This window comes from Marmota monax, unplaced genomic scaffold, assembly GCF_021218885.2.
Source record: "Marmota monax isolate L192 unplaced genomic scaffold, Marmota_monax_Labrador192_F-V1.1 WCK01_AAM20220418_F8-fsc00140, whole genome shotgun sequence".
In the NCBI taxonomy this organism is placed as follows: domain Eukaryota; kingdom Metazoa; phylum Chordata; class Mammalia; order Rodentia; family Sciuridae; genus Marmota; species Marmota monax.
This window is the reverse complement of record NW_026694256.1, coordinates 4,866,322-4,879,791: the sequence shown is the minus strand read 5'-3', so window position 1 is coordinate 4,879,791 and position 13,470 is coordinate 4,866,322. Positions and strand designations below refer to the sequence as shown.

Sequence of the window (13,470 nt, the reverse complement as noted above, 5' to 3'; positions counted from 1 at the left end):
GGAGTTCAAGAGGAGGAAATTGAAAAGATATTTGGCAATTTGTTTCAGGTTTAAACTTGGGGCTATAGACTCTTCATTCCAAAATTCAAAATACATTGGACAAGACAGCCTCTGATTTTTTTCTTTTTGAATAAAGGATTTTTTGATGAGTGCATATAACCTAGAGTCTCAAAGTCTTGTTAGAACTTTCTTTGAAAGGACATTAGATGAAAGTGTTGATTAACCACAGAGAACAAGGTGAGAATTGGGCACTTGTATGTATGCTCACAGAAATAAGGACTCATGAAAGTAGGAATAACTATCATTTGTGTCACTGCAGAATCTCTTTAGAACTTCCTTACACATATTTTATAATATTACGGATATATAATTTAATTATGTACAGAAATCTAGAAATAATTTCAAGTACCCTATGTGGACAGAGAACTTATTCAAATAACTTAAGAAGAATTGACAGTAATGTCTTAGCAGACAGGTAGGTATACTGGAAGGGATAATATTAACAATGACGCTTTAGTGTGATAGAAAGCTAGATTACATATGCTCATTTATTCATTTTTACTGTTAAAAAGAATTTAAAATCTATATTTACAAAAATATATGCATGTAGGCATTTATAATTATTAAGATTCAGCATAATTTCTTTGGAAGTATGTTTTAAAATTATTTTAACAAATTTTGAAGCACTGAGGAGTCTGTGATATAAATATTTTTATAATTTAGGAGATAAAAGAAATTTAAGTATCAACATAAATAGAATGTCATATAGTGCTGAAATGAATTGTGGAGTCTTAAATGTTATATGACTAAAACAAAAGTAAGAATAGGAAGTTGAGGAATTCTTCATGGACTATGAATGACTTGACATGAGTCTGGATCATGACTGGGAATTGGACTGAATGAGAAAAAGAACTGCAAGTGGGTAGATGGCTTAATTAAAAAGAAAGAGTGAGAGATAATATTAAAGTGTGTTATTATTAAGACAAGAGACTAATGTCTTAATAGCAGACCGAAACTAAGAGTGTGGCAGGGGAAAAAAGTGTAGATATAAAGATCACTTTGAAGAAATAATATTTGATAGAATATATGGGTTGAAACAAAGAAGAGAGTTAAAATTATATTGAGATTTAGAGACTAGGTGAAAAGAATGATGGTCATTATCACACATAAGTCCCAGGAAAAGAAACTCATTGAGAGGAAAAAGGTGATTTGCTTTTTGGCAGATTAATCTTGAACAGATAGAGAATAATCCAGATAGTGACTTTTGGGTAGCCAATTAGAATCTGGGTTCACAGATATTACATAATAAAATGTGTTGAAGAAATGGAATATAGACCCAAATCAGAAAGGAAAGAGGAATAAGGGAAGTATTTATTTATTTATGTATGCATTTATCATTTATGTCAAATGACTAGGTACACAATTTTTGAGGTTAAACTGCCAGAGAAAGGACAGATGCCCTAATGGAACTCAGTTTAAAAGATGGGGCTATCACTTTGAGTTCATATAGTTTTACCAATTACCTTCTTATGTATTGCTATAGCAAACATTAAATATCTGTGATATATTACAGAAAGAAGGCAGAAAGAGAAAACAAATTGAAATGTTAGTCATGCAAGTCTCATTAGAATATGAAAACCAAGAGCTCTATTATTGAGAACCATGTCTACTCAGTAAATTTAGGAGTCATCCAACCACACAATGCAGTTAAGTGGATTAGAATCACAGTCAGGCTGAATTGAGGACTGGTGGTCAGACACATGGAACACAAGTCTCAAATCCATAATGGAAACAGTTGGATCTCACCTCCTTGGCTTTGATTAGCTACAGGGGATAGAATCCAGCTTGACAGATCCTGTGGTCTTCCAGATGGCAATGAATAAAAGCTATCCATCTTCTAAAGACCCAGGGAAACACTAGAAGTTAGTGTCAGTTTTGATAAGTCAAACTCCTTCAATAAACTCTTTTCCATTTTAATTGTAAAGTTGAAACTGAAGCTGTCAAAGAATATAAGAATAGTAAAAAGGACAATGTGTATATATTGCATGCCTTAAACTGCACATGGGTATGTATAGATTGTTTTTCATGAATTATGTCAGAAACCAAAGTATTTCGATGTTGCTGAAAAAGATTTTGCAAATTCTTGAATGAATTTCAGATTTAGGGATTTTCTTCTCTTTAGAATTCATAGGATTAATAAAACTAGAAAGTTATTTGCATTTTCAGCCATCTTTTTGATCAAGGTATTGGTAACTTTGGTTTTCAGAAGTAGATTTATGGTTGATGAGAAAGCTTAGGCTTCAGGGCTTACTAGCCAGAGCGCCTTCAATGACACCTGGATAGATTGTAGCAACTGTTCGTAAATAATTGTGAGTTGTTTTATTGTGTCTTTAAAGAATCCTTCCCTCCTACCATGTAATCCAACTTATTTTGGAAAGAATATGGCTTAAATGATGGGAAATATTGTGAGATTATTCAGTAGTAAAACAAAGCAAAACCCCTCCTGCATAATATCTGAAAGAACAATACCGTTTCACTTCTTTTCCCCCTTGTACAAACATTAGGCAAAATATGAAAATTTATGTGAATTTTAGATTCAAAATATATACTTGGGTGATTTTGAAAATTATTTGGTCTTAAAGGAAACTATTTTTTTTGCAAAGAATAACAAAATTATTGAGTCAAAGCCACAGGACTTGCTTTAATTATGCCCTATAGCTTTGAAATCTATCAGGCAGTGTCCATATCTTTGAATTCATTTTAGTTGTCTTCATTACTATCCTCATAATATCATTGGAATAGACCAATATTTTAATAGTTTAACTTAAAATATCTAAATAGGATTCTTTATTGCATTTATATTATCAGTTAAAAGTGTTTTAAAAACAAAAAAACAAAAGGCACAAATTGGAATCAATGTGTAAATGCACTTTTTAACTACAAAATTTGTAGCATTTCAATAATATTTAGAAAATAGAAAGACCTATAATAAAATAAAATATACTATATTTCCTTCCTATCTTGTTCCTGAATTTGGGACCCTATTCTGGTACTTATTCTATAGGCAATCATTAACAAATCATTTTATTTCTCTGAGGCTTGAGTTCTTGCTCTATGTTGCCTTTGTTACAAGGCTATTGTGAAGAATAACTGAGAAAAGGCACCAAGGTGACTGGGCAACTGTAGCAGCATAGAATAAATCTCCAAAGTAGTCCTGGATGTTGGTCCTAAGTGATCTTCACCCTTCTGTCTAGTCAGGTGTCATGACCGTGCTGAGGTGTGCTCAATCTCAGATTCAATAATGTGCCCTAAGACTTCTCTGAATTGCATTTGTTTCTGAATTTCCTTTGAACAGAACAAGGTCCATCTTGCTAATAAAAATTTCAAGCTTATAGAGCACCTCCCCCAAATCCTTCTAGTAATAACCATAAACTAAAACCTTTACCCAGAATTAGATTCATGATCTAGGATTGGGCGAATGCCACCACAGAGGAAGTCAGAATTCAAAAGTGATTAAAGTGTTCTGTGCCCCTTTCTCTGTATAGATAACAACATAAATGCTAAAAAGCAGAGTGGAGTATTCATTATCCCTTCATGAAATGAGACATTTAATAAACTCTTATTATAAATACAAGTATATACTGCATTCTGATATATATTTTTTCAAAAGCTAGATATAAATAATTTGTAAAATATCATCTCCATTCGTTTGAGACACTCAGTCATAGTCTATGTTTTATGAACTTCTAGGAGTAATTATGGTTCTCATATTGGTAATATAAAATCTAAAATTAACTTATAGTAAACGTGTTCTTACAAATAGGGTTTCTGTCACTGTAATTCAATTTATTTTTATTGTTTTTGCTATATGCTTATTTCTGAATTTCAATCTTCACATGAATTAAGAGGATTAATGGGTACAAAGGTGATGACTGAACTTATGAATACATGAGATAGATTCTTATAGTCTTAGAAGTGTTCTAAGGAATGATTATTTAAGACGTTTAAATGCCATTTTCTTTCCATTATTTCAGCAGCAGCTAAAAAGGATGAAAAGAAAGAAGGTATGTTTTATGTAAAATCTCACTCTGCCTTTTGTAAGGACAATTTACCAATATTCAGAGTTGTGCTTTTACTGCTCTCCTTACTATATTCCCTTCAGATAACTGGATCCATTATTTGCATACATTTTGCATGAATGTTCTCTTTCTATCTCACCTCACACAAAAGGATGAACTATTTCTTTAAATGTAATTTTAGCGTAGCTTTCTCAAGATAAAACAGCCTCTGCAAATCCCAAACCTCCTACTCTGTTGGCAGTTTTATCAATTTTTAGAAATTTGTAAATTATGGACCCCGTTCTCCTATATTAACTCCTTGCATCTCTGACACACATAAGTAACTGCTGTTACTTTGCTCTATTAAGCTGCAAATAAGTTATAGTCATCCACTGCAAATAAATTCTCTTTTTTGGTGGGGTGGCATGACATGGTGTAAAATATATCTTGTTGGCAAAGGAAAATTGCACTATATGGAATTAAATGGACAAGAAAGACTTTATCCAAGACTACTGCAGTAAGGGTCAAGTCTATTAGCAGAGGAAGGAGATTGAACTTAATTCCACTGAAGCTAAACGCCTGAGAGTTTTTAAATGCTGGAGTGAGCTAGCATCGAAGTACTGGACAATAATGAGTTGGGGGTGATCAGTGCAATAAGGCCATATGGGCCTTCTAACGGGACCTATCAAAGTTAGGCTCCTACCCTCCCAAAAGACTGAGAAATAGGGATGCTATCTTTTCTATAATTATATTCCAAAAAAGATGGCTTTCTGGTTCTTGTAAAAGACATTTCTGGGTTGTAGCAAATTTATATTTTGAAAGGACAGAGAAAGAGTTTGCAATTACAAGGTTTCCAAAGTGAAAAATTTAAGAAAAAAGATGCCAGGTCCTTGTAGGCAGGAAGAAAGTTGTATAAACTTGGTCTTGCATTAAACATTAAGGCTGACCACACCACTGCTGTCCTTTTTAGAGGGATGTTTGTAATGCACACCCTGACAAAACTTGGATGGTCTTTTCACCACTGTTTATTAATCTAACCCCATTTTATTAATAAAATAGAATGTGGATACATGACCATATGATCTAGAAACATAAAAAACAAGGGTTATATTTTGTATTTAATATCATCAGAATTTTCCATGATCCTAACAGTTTGAGTTACATTCTGCTTCTGTTACACAAGAAGCTTAAAGCTAATATGCATGAGAAAGAGAAAATATTTAAGTTGGTTATTTGTTCAGAGAAAGCAAAGCTGAAGTATTATAACAATGACTGCTAGAACATTTTAATGTTTCTCATCAAGAGATTGAAATCAACATGGGTTCCTTTTGATATCTTTTAAATGTATATTGGCAACTGATACTATATGTTATGAATACTTTGATGTAAAGATAGGGAATTTTTAAAGAATAAAGACATTGTGAGTTCCTGGCACAGTTTTGTATAGAAATGCTAGTTATCCTTCCAGTATTCCCTCTTAGAAAAAAAGAAACAAGTTTCATTTGATTTAAGTAAAGGCGTAATATGAATGGTTATTTTTTCATTGGTATCCAAGTCAACATTTTAGGAAACTACAATTTCACAACTTTTAAGATTTGTGTTATCTGCGTATTATATGCCTCTATTTTTTCTGGCTTATATACGTCATTTCACCCTTTAAATAAATTGTCCATAATCTATATGCCATATTTGGAAGAATTTGGGCAGAACTTTGCCAGTGGAAACTCAAAAGCTTCCTTGTCTGAGACCTGTTAGGAAACACTCTCCTTGTAGACAACAACATTCAAATTCTGATGTCAGTTTTCAAATCCAGCTTTTCTTTTGCTCCTCAAATTTAGTCTTTTATAATTTCAGTTTGACTAAATTCTCTTTGGTTTAATCCTTCCTTAAATAATTAGAAAAACTGATTTTCATTACAAAACAGGTTCTAGTTTTCCAGTTGGGACTTCACATTGCCATTTGTGACTTCAATGAGTCTTACTAACAGCTCATATTTTCCAGGGCAATGATCTCCCAAAGTCAGATGTATTTTGAAAAGTGGTCAGTGACTTCAAGGGTGTTCCTGATACCCTTCCCATAGTTCTTCAATGTCAAAACTATTTTTTTAAAGAAATATGAGATCACCATCTGCCTTTTTCTCTCACATTCTCACATGAATATGCACTATACTTTTCCAGTGGCTTAGTGGTGTATATTAGTGCAACAGACTAAATCCCAAGCAGATATGCAAATCTAGCTGCCTTCAAATTAAGCCAGGCATTAAGGAGAGTCACAGAAGTCAATTATTTCACCATTTTGTGTATTGGAATTATATTTGTTATAGAATATGTTGTTTATATTAAAATATATCAGGTTTATAATATTTAATAAATGAATAAATAATACATAAAATTTAAATTTTTTTCTTAGCTCTCATTTTAAAAATTATAAGCGTCAATAAATGCATAAAATAGCTATTTGGATCTTTAGTAACTATTAACAGTTTAAAGGAGTACTGAGATGAAAATGTTTGAGATTCTTTGATAGAAATAATTATCTTGCTTATGATATTATCTCTTTCCAAAATATTCAGCTTTATTCATTACAGTTTTTATATTCTTAACTATTTAAAATATTGAGTGACTCTACCATAATCACAGAACATACTCTTCAGGCCTTAATCTGCAATTAAATTCCCATATTCTGTTTCTGACTTGCCTTTTCTAACCTCCTGTCAATCACACATCAAGGCAAGATCAAGGCCAATGCCTGAATAAATCCAGTAGTAAAGATGCCAGGAACCCTTTTGAGATTGAGGTAACTTATTACGTTTATGGACATCAAAAGTAAGAGAAGCTGAAAGTGACAGCTCTTTATGGCCCTTGTTCCACACTCCAAAAAGGGTGAAGCAAAAACAAATGGGAGGAGGTTGCAATGTAACACAAATTAGAATCACTTCCTTGCTGAGGAGGCAATTCCAGGCTCCAGCCATGATTTTGTGGTCTACAGCTCTATTCCAAGTGGGTCGAGGAAGAAAACTTGGAGGTGATGAGAAATTATTTTTACAGTCTCCCAGGAGAAATTTGGAGGCACATGGGAAGTGGCCTCCTTGCTCCTCACAAGACTCCCATGCTCCTGTGTTCCAGGGGAACACAAGGCATCCTGTTCAAATTCATTAGTTACAATTTAAAACTTTACTTGTGTGGCAATCTTGCTCTTATTCTTACCCACATTCTTCCTTTATGTACTCTATTCCACAAAGCTGCTCTCCATTTTACATATGAAAGTTCTTGCTGTTATCCTAACAGAGTTTACCACACCCCAACCCCTTTTTTTCTTTCTATGAAATATGCAGCTTTTTTTTGGAGTTCATGATAACTCCTCTGTCCTCTAAGAACTCTGGTCCTCTCAGTTAAAAATACTGTCAGGCTTGTATAATGCACCATGGAGCTTATTTCTTGCCACTTTGTACTTCATGTTACTTGCAATCCTTTTCCTTTTACTCTAGCTAACTTCAGACTTTTGATAAGAGGGTCATGTCCAATTCACTTTTATCCTCTGCAGGGACTAAGTTTCTTAGTTTTCAGATTGTTCAAATATATATTCTGTGAATCAGTAATATCTAGTACTCAACACATACATAATAGTCACAAGAAATATAAAATATGAACTACCAATTTTCTCACATCCCGGGCAAATATTCTATAACTAATATATTTCCATCATCATCCTCATCATCACTATAAGTTACTTTTTAAGTTTGGGAAGTCATAACTAACTATTGACTGTTTGTTTTATGTGTGTATGATCATGTGCTGCTACTTGGGATAGATGAGCAGAGCTAGGTAAATCTCATTCATTTAATCTCATTTTAATTGATGAATTCCTAGGGGCTGGAATGCTAAGAATTCTGCTTTAACATGTGGAAGACAGAACTCTACTAAGAACAAACCAGATGATATTGATTGTTTACTGACACTAGCAAAAGTAGAGTTGAATGCATATGAGCATTACCCCAAGTCCTAGGGATTCAAAATTGAGATATGAAGAGGAATTGTGTGAAAAAATAAAGCAAAGTGTATGGTATTGTAAGAAGAAAGATGCTAATCCAACAGATTCCACAAGGGAGACAAGTTCTTCATTCCCAGCAAGAGTGGACTACCAGAGAGTTCATTTTTCCCTTGAGATAAATTGGTACTTCATTTTCCTCTGTCCTCACTAAGAACATAATAGATCATACCTGATGTGTTGCTAAAGATGTGTGACGAACTGAACAGACTGCCAACACATCACTGTGTTTTAAAGCATAGGTGTTGGGGGTCTCAGTATTCCTAACTAGAAAAAAGGCTGATGCTCAGATTATTGGGCAGATGGTCTATAGGAAAGTATATTAACCAAGTAAACCTTTATATTGATTAAGCTATTTCAGCAACAAATGTTGAGAGGGCATAATGAAGTTTAATAGCATGGATATTAAACAGCTCGTACTGATAGCCTTTCAGGGTCAGTATGTGATCTTTGAATTCTAAGTACTCTATTTTTTCAGTTGCCCAGATTCCTTTCTTTTATAAGTCCTTTGAGCTATTGGCTCCAATCTGAAAGACAGATCTTTATGATGACATTTCACTGTAGCTTTCCATTCTTAAACTCAATATATTGAACTTCTAAAAGACCAGTTTGGTTAGATCTCGTTATAGAAGATTGCTATTTTTCACATTTCTATTTCATGGAATGTTTTATTTCATCTTAATGTGTACCACAATTCACCTGACTCTGGACTTCCTATTATGTTTTATATTATTTTATTTTGGTACAATTGATATCTAATTCAATATATTATTGATTCTTGATTCTCATTATTAAGGAAAAGGAAATTGAATTGAAAATAAAAATGTTCTATAGATACATATATTGTGTTGAGTTTTCCATTACTACTCTATGTCAGCATAAAGTTATTTAGCTAATATTTTCCCATATTGTGACATAATTAGCAAAATCATCATTTTAATGACTGAATTTTTTTTAATGTATGGTACAACACAAATCCTTCCACAGTTTTCCTACTATTCAGAGTTTACTGTTTAATATTCTCTTTATTTAGAGGTATAAATTAATTTCATGGACAAAAATCTTCCTATAAGTGTATTTACAATTTTGCATTTTTTCTATGGGTTTCTAGAAATGGAATTGCCACATCCAAAAGCATACTAGTTTTTATAAAAGCCTGGATTCTTTCTGAGGTTGCTTTCCCAAAGTATTTTTAATTTGGTAAAGTTATCGAAATGGGTTGTCACTTTCTCCACAGTGTTTCTAGAATTTTTGGTTATCATTTTTGTTTTCATAAAACAACTTTACTGGCCATCTAACTGATTTTTGTGAATAAACAGAAGTGTATTGTCATCTCCAAACATGTTAGGTCCAGAGCTTTATTATGGAAGTGGATCACGGATACCGCCACATCACTGTGAGGAACACAGGTCCCTTAACTTGCAAATGAGGAGTGTCCATTGTTGCAGGTTCTAAGCCAGCAAAGAATCTGTTCTTCTTTAGCATGTTTCAATCTTTGGTCATCATCATTGTTCTAATTTCAGTATTAGAGAATCTCAAAATTAGGTTATGAAGGCACATAAGAAATGACAAAATAGGAAATGTTCTCTGCAAAAAATAAAATAAAATAAAAAATAAACTAAGTTGTTTTTATTCCAAAATAAACAAGATACGGAAATCTTTGTGCTTTTATTTTAAAGTAAAAGGAACATAGAGTTTATGGTCTAAATAATAGAAAATAAAAAATCCTCATATCTAGGCTGAATGTCCCTATATAAAAAGCAAAATAGATGTCTGTTGACCACAGAATACACATTACTATACAGCAGTTATAAATTAATGTGTTCCTAAGTAGCCCACATGCAATATGACCCTATTTCTTTTTCATTAGAGTGGGATGCTGTGCTGGAAGTGTATGATTATTCTAAGAGTGTACAATGCAGTTTACCTGGATTTACACACACACACACACACACACACACACACACACTAATATATATGTAAACTAATCTGGAAACTAACTTGTACTCAGTATTTTCTAAGAACTGAGAACTAACAAAATTATAAGGACTAAATTTACACACACTTTAAGACCATTTGGGTTAATGCACCATGGTAATATTTTTTGTTACAAAACTGTGTATTCTGTTATTAATTAGGTGTTTGCTTGAGTTGGGAAAAAAGAAAACTAGCTATGGTCTCATATAAATAAATATATATGACTGAATTTTTTTAATGTATGGTACAACACAAATCCTTCCACAGTTCTCCTACTACTCAGAGTTTACTGTTTAATATTCATATATACATATATAAATTATATGTAGATATTTTCTTTTATTTTTTCTGTATTTTTTGCTTTAAAAGGTTTCTCACCTCCCTGCCTTACTTCAGTGTTCATTCTTTTGAAAACATGGTAGTTTCTCTTTAAGCTTCATATTTTAGAAACATTGCATGCAGTCAATTCATTTTAGTGCAAATGATTTCACTGTTGATGTCACTTTTGCTGTGAGGTATTCAAGTTGTTGATTTCTCTAATCTGTTTTATCAATAACTTACCATTATATTTTCAGATTCCAAGAAAATAAAAAATCCTACAGAAGGTAGTGTATACATTTCTTTCTGTATCTTTTATTTTATGAGCCCTAAAGTAGCTTTTTTCTTAAAGAATCAATATTGAAAAAAAATACTTATGAAATAAAAAATGGGAAGGGGGGAGAGAGAGAGAAAGAAAGAGAGAGAGAGAGAGAAAATAAAGAATTCAAATCTTTTCTATTAACACTGCCATGAGAAATAGTCAGTAGTATTAAAAAAATAAATCCTGCATATATTTACTTTTGACAGTTATCTTTCTCAAATTTGCTTTACAAATAAAACAATGTAAAGTATCAAGCACTCATTTAATGAGAAAGTATACATTCAGTTAATTTTCAACACATCAGCATGGATTATAAATGGAATGAAATCATAACCCATTTGGCAAGTATATACTTGCATCTTTTGGACTTTTTCACATTTGTTCATTGGTACAAAGTATTTATCTACACAATTTTTTAAGTTTGTCCATGTGTGTTTATTTAAGAAGACTGCCAGGTGTAAATAATTTAAAATGACTAAACATTATAATAATTGTCAAATAATGTTTTTAAATCAAATTATGGCACTTCTTATGATAATGGACAATACCTCAGAGCAACACTCATTGTAAAATTCAAGGGGAAATATTTGGGAGACTGTGGAAAATATGTGGTCTAAGAAATATGATAGTAGTGAGTTTTATCTTTAATGCTTTTAAGATCAATGTTTTTCTGTTTATATTTCTTTCAACAGAGCAGTTGAAGGGAAAAAGTAAGAAAATGCATGCAAAGTCTACTTGCCTGTGGTGTGTGCTGTTTCTTTCTACTGCTATAAACCGGATTGCTGGTGTATTTAAACTTGCAATCTTGAATGTACTTGTTCTATGTTTTATGCATGTGAACTGCTTTGTTTTGTTTTTTTCTGGCTTTTTTTTTTGTGAGAATGAAGAATACATGGCCTACAGGGTCAGAGTGACCTGGAAAGCATAGCCAGCTTTTTTATAACCTTTTTTTTTTCAACTCTGGCAAACACTTAATAACACTATCCACAGTTTTGTAACAGAAAATATAAACATGTTGCATTAACCCAAATGGTCTTAAAGTGTGTGTAAATTTAGTCCTAATAATTTTGTCAGTTCTCAGTTCTTAGAAAATACTGAATAGAAGTTGGTTTCCAGGTTAGTTTTATGACCTCATCCCTATTGTCTTTCTTCTTGTAATACATAAATATTTGACATGTGTAAACAATATATTACATTTTGTCTGTGATGTGATATTCTCCCTATAGGCACTATGACCTCTGTGTAATAACATTGCTTGGCATCCATATCTTAGGCATAGTTCAATGTTACTTTGACACACCATTAAACTTGGTAACTATTCAGTAAAGTTCAATGCCTTGAGGTTGTGTCTTTTGCAAACATGTATTCTCCTCTGAAGAAAATGAGAGACATTTAACAAATCAAAATTTAAAAATAAAATTTACCTTACTCAATTAGCTATTAAAAATTAGCGCCATTCCAGGACTATATATTCCTTAAGATCCCATTGGTATTAAAAACATTAGCTTTAAAATATACGACATTTAAAAAAATGCTTATGTATGTTTTAGCCCTATAAAGTTAGGACTCTGAGATATTCAATGTCATGAAAGAGCTCTAAAATGTCCTGTAGAAAGAATCATGAACAACCAGCCAGAGGGAGCAATTTATCTGTGGAGAAGTGTGTGTTTGTTCAGCATCAGATGTATGAGTGTGCACAGCTGCTGATAAGTTCTGGCACTGGGATACAAAATCTACTCCACAAACCAGCAGGAAAATGGAGGACAACTGGAGATTTTAAAAATTATATATATATATACACACACATATCTCCTTAAGGCCTTCACTTTATTGCAGTTTATATGATTTAAAATGTCCTGCAGACACATGGCAGCTCCTTGGCAATCTTCAGGGCGTTGATGTATTTAATAAATAAACATGACTTTTCAGGCCTTCATTTATAGAACAACACATTCCCTCCTTGAGAAGTTCCATAGATGTGACTTGGGAAATCATTAGCAGAAGAAATTGTTTTCTTCAAAACAGCTATGAATTTTTTCCAAATTAACTTGTTTGTTCTGATTTGTCATTTAGACTTGCTTTTGCTATTGCTATTATTATGTGTTTGAATTTTATTTGGATTTATCTTCAAAATTGCTGCATTTGATGTTATATTCTAGCCTTATATTCTGTTTCCATTTTTCTTTTTAATTAAATTTAAATTTAATTTAATTTCTTTTGAATTAAAAGTTTGTTTTCCAAGTCATTTTCTTTAAGTTTAGACCTATTTTTAAGTATAAAAACAGGGTGAAGGATTCACATATACTTAATTTTGTAAATTTTGTATATTTTATAGATTCCTGTAATCTATATTTTTTTCAAAATAAAAAGAAATAACTCAAATGATCAATTAGGGCCTTATTTGGCAGTCCCTGTAGAATTTAATGGTAAAATTGTTTATATTTATCATTATATTAATAATAATTATTAAATAATGCATAATTATTCAATAAATATTCTATGCAATATCATATATCGTAAAAATGTGTTTTCTTGCATATCATCCCAAATAGCACAGTATATTATTATGTGATGACTTTCTAATATTCTAGGGCAGTCTTTTTTTCTTTAACTTTAAATTTCATATATTGCTGGTGCTTGATTTTGATGTCCTGTGCCCAGTAATTTCTTTTTTGTTTGTTTTAATTACTTTACAAATCTCGTATAGTTCAATCTTTCATCCAGCAGTTAAACAATACATTTAATTTG

At 32.1% G+C, this 13,470-nt stretch overlaps 1 protein-coding gene across 8 annotated transcripts in view; it reads left to right on the top strand.

Moving 5' to 3' along the window:
- The window catches only part of Trdn (triadin), a 260,113-nt gene that overhangs the window by 103,652 nt on the left and 142,991 nt on the right, over positions 1 to 13,470 (top strand). For 6 of the 8 annotated variants that reach the window (XM_058586269.1, XM_058586273.1, XM_058586270.1 and 3 more), the window contains 3 exons: positions 4,035 to 4,064; positions 10,658 to 10,687; positions 11,415 to 11,432. In XM_058586269.1, the coding sequence (XP_058442252.1) occupies positions 4,035 to 4,064; positions 10,658 to 10,687; positions 11,415 to 11,432 (78 nt within the window). The remainder of the gene's footprint in view (positions 1 to 4,034; positions 4,065 to 10,657; positions 10,688 to 11,414; positions 11,433 to 13,470) is intronic. The other 2 variants (XM_058586271.1, XM_058586267.1) reach the window with 1 other exon arrangement.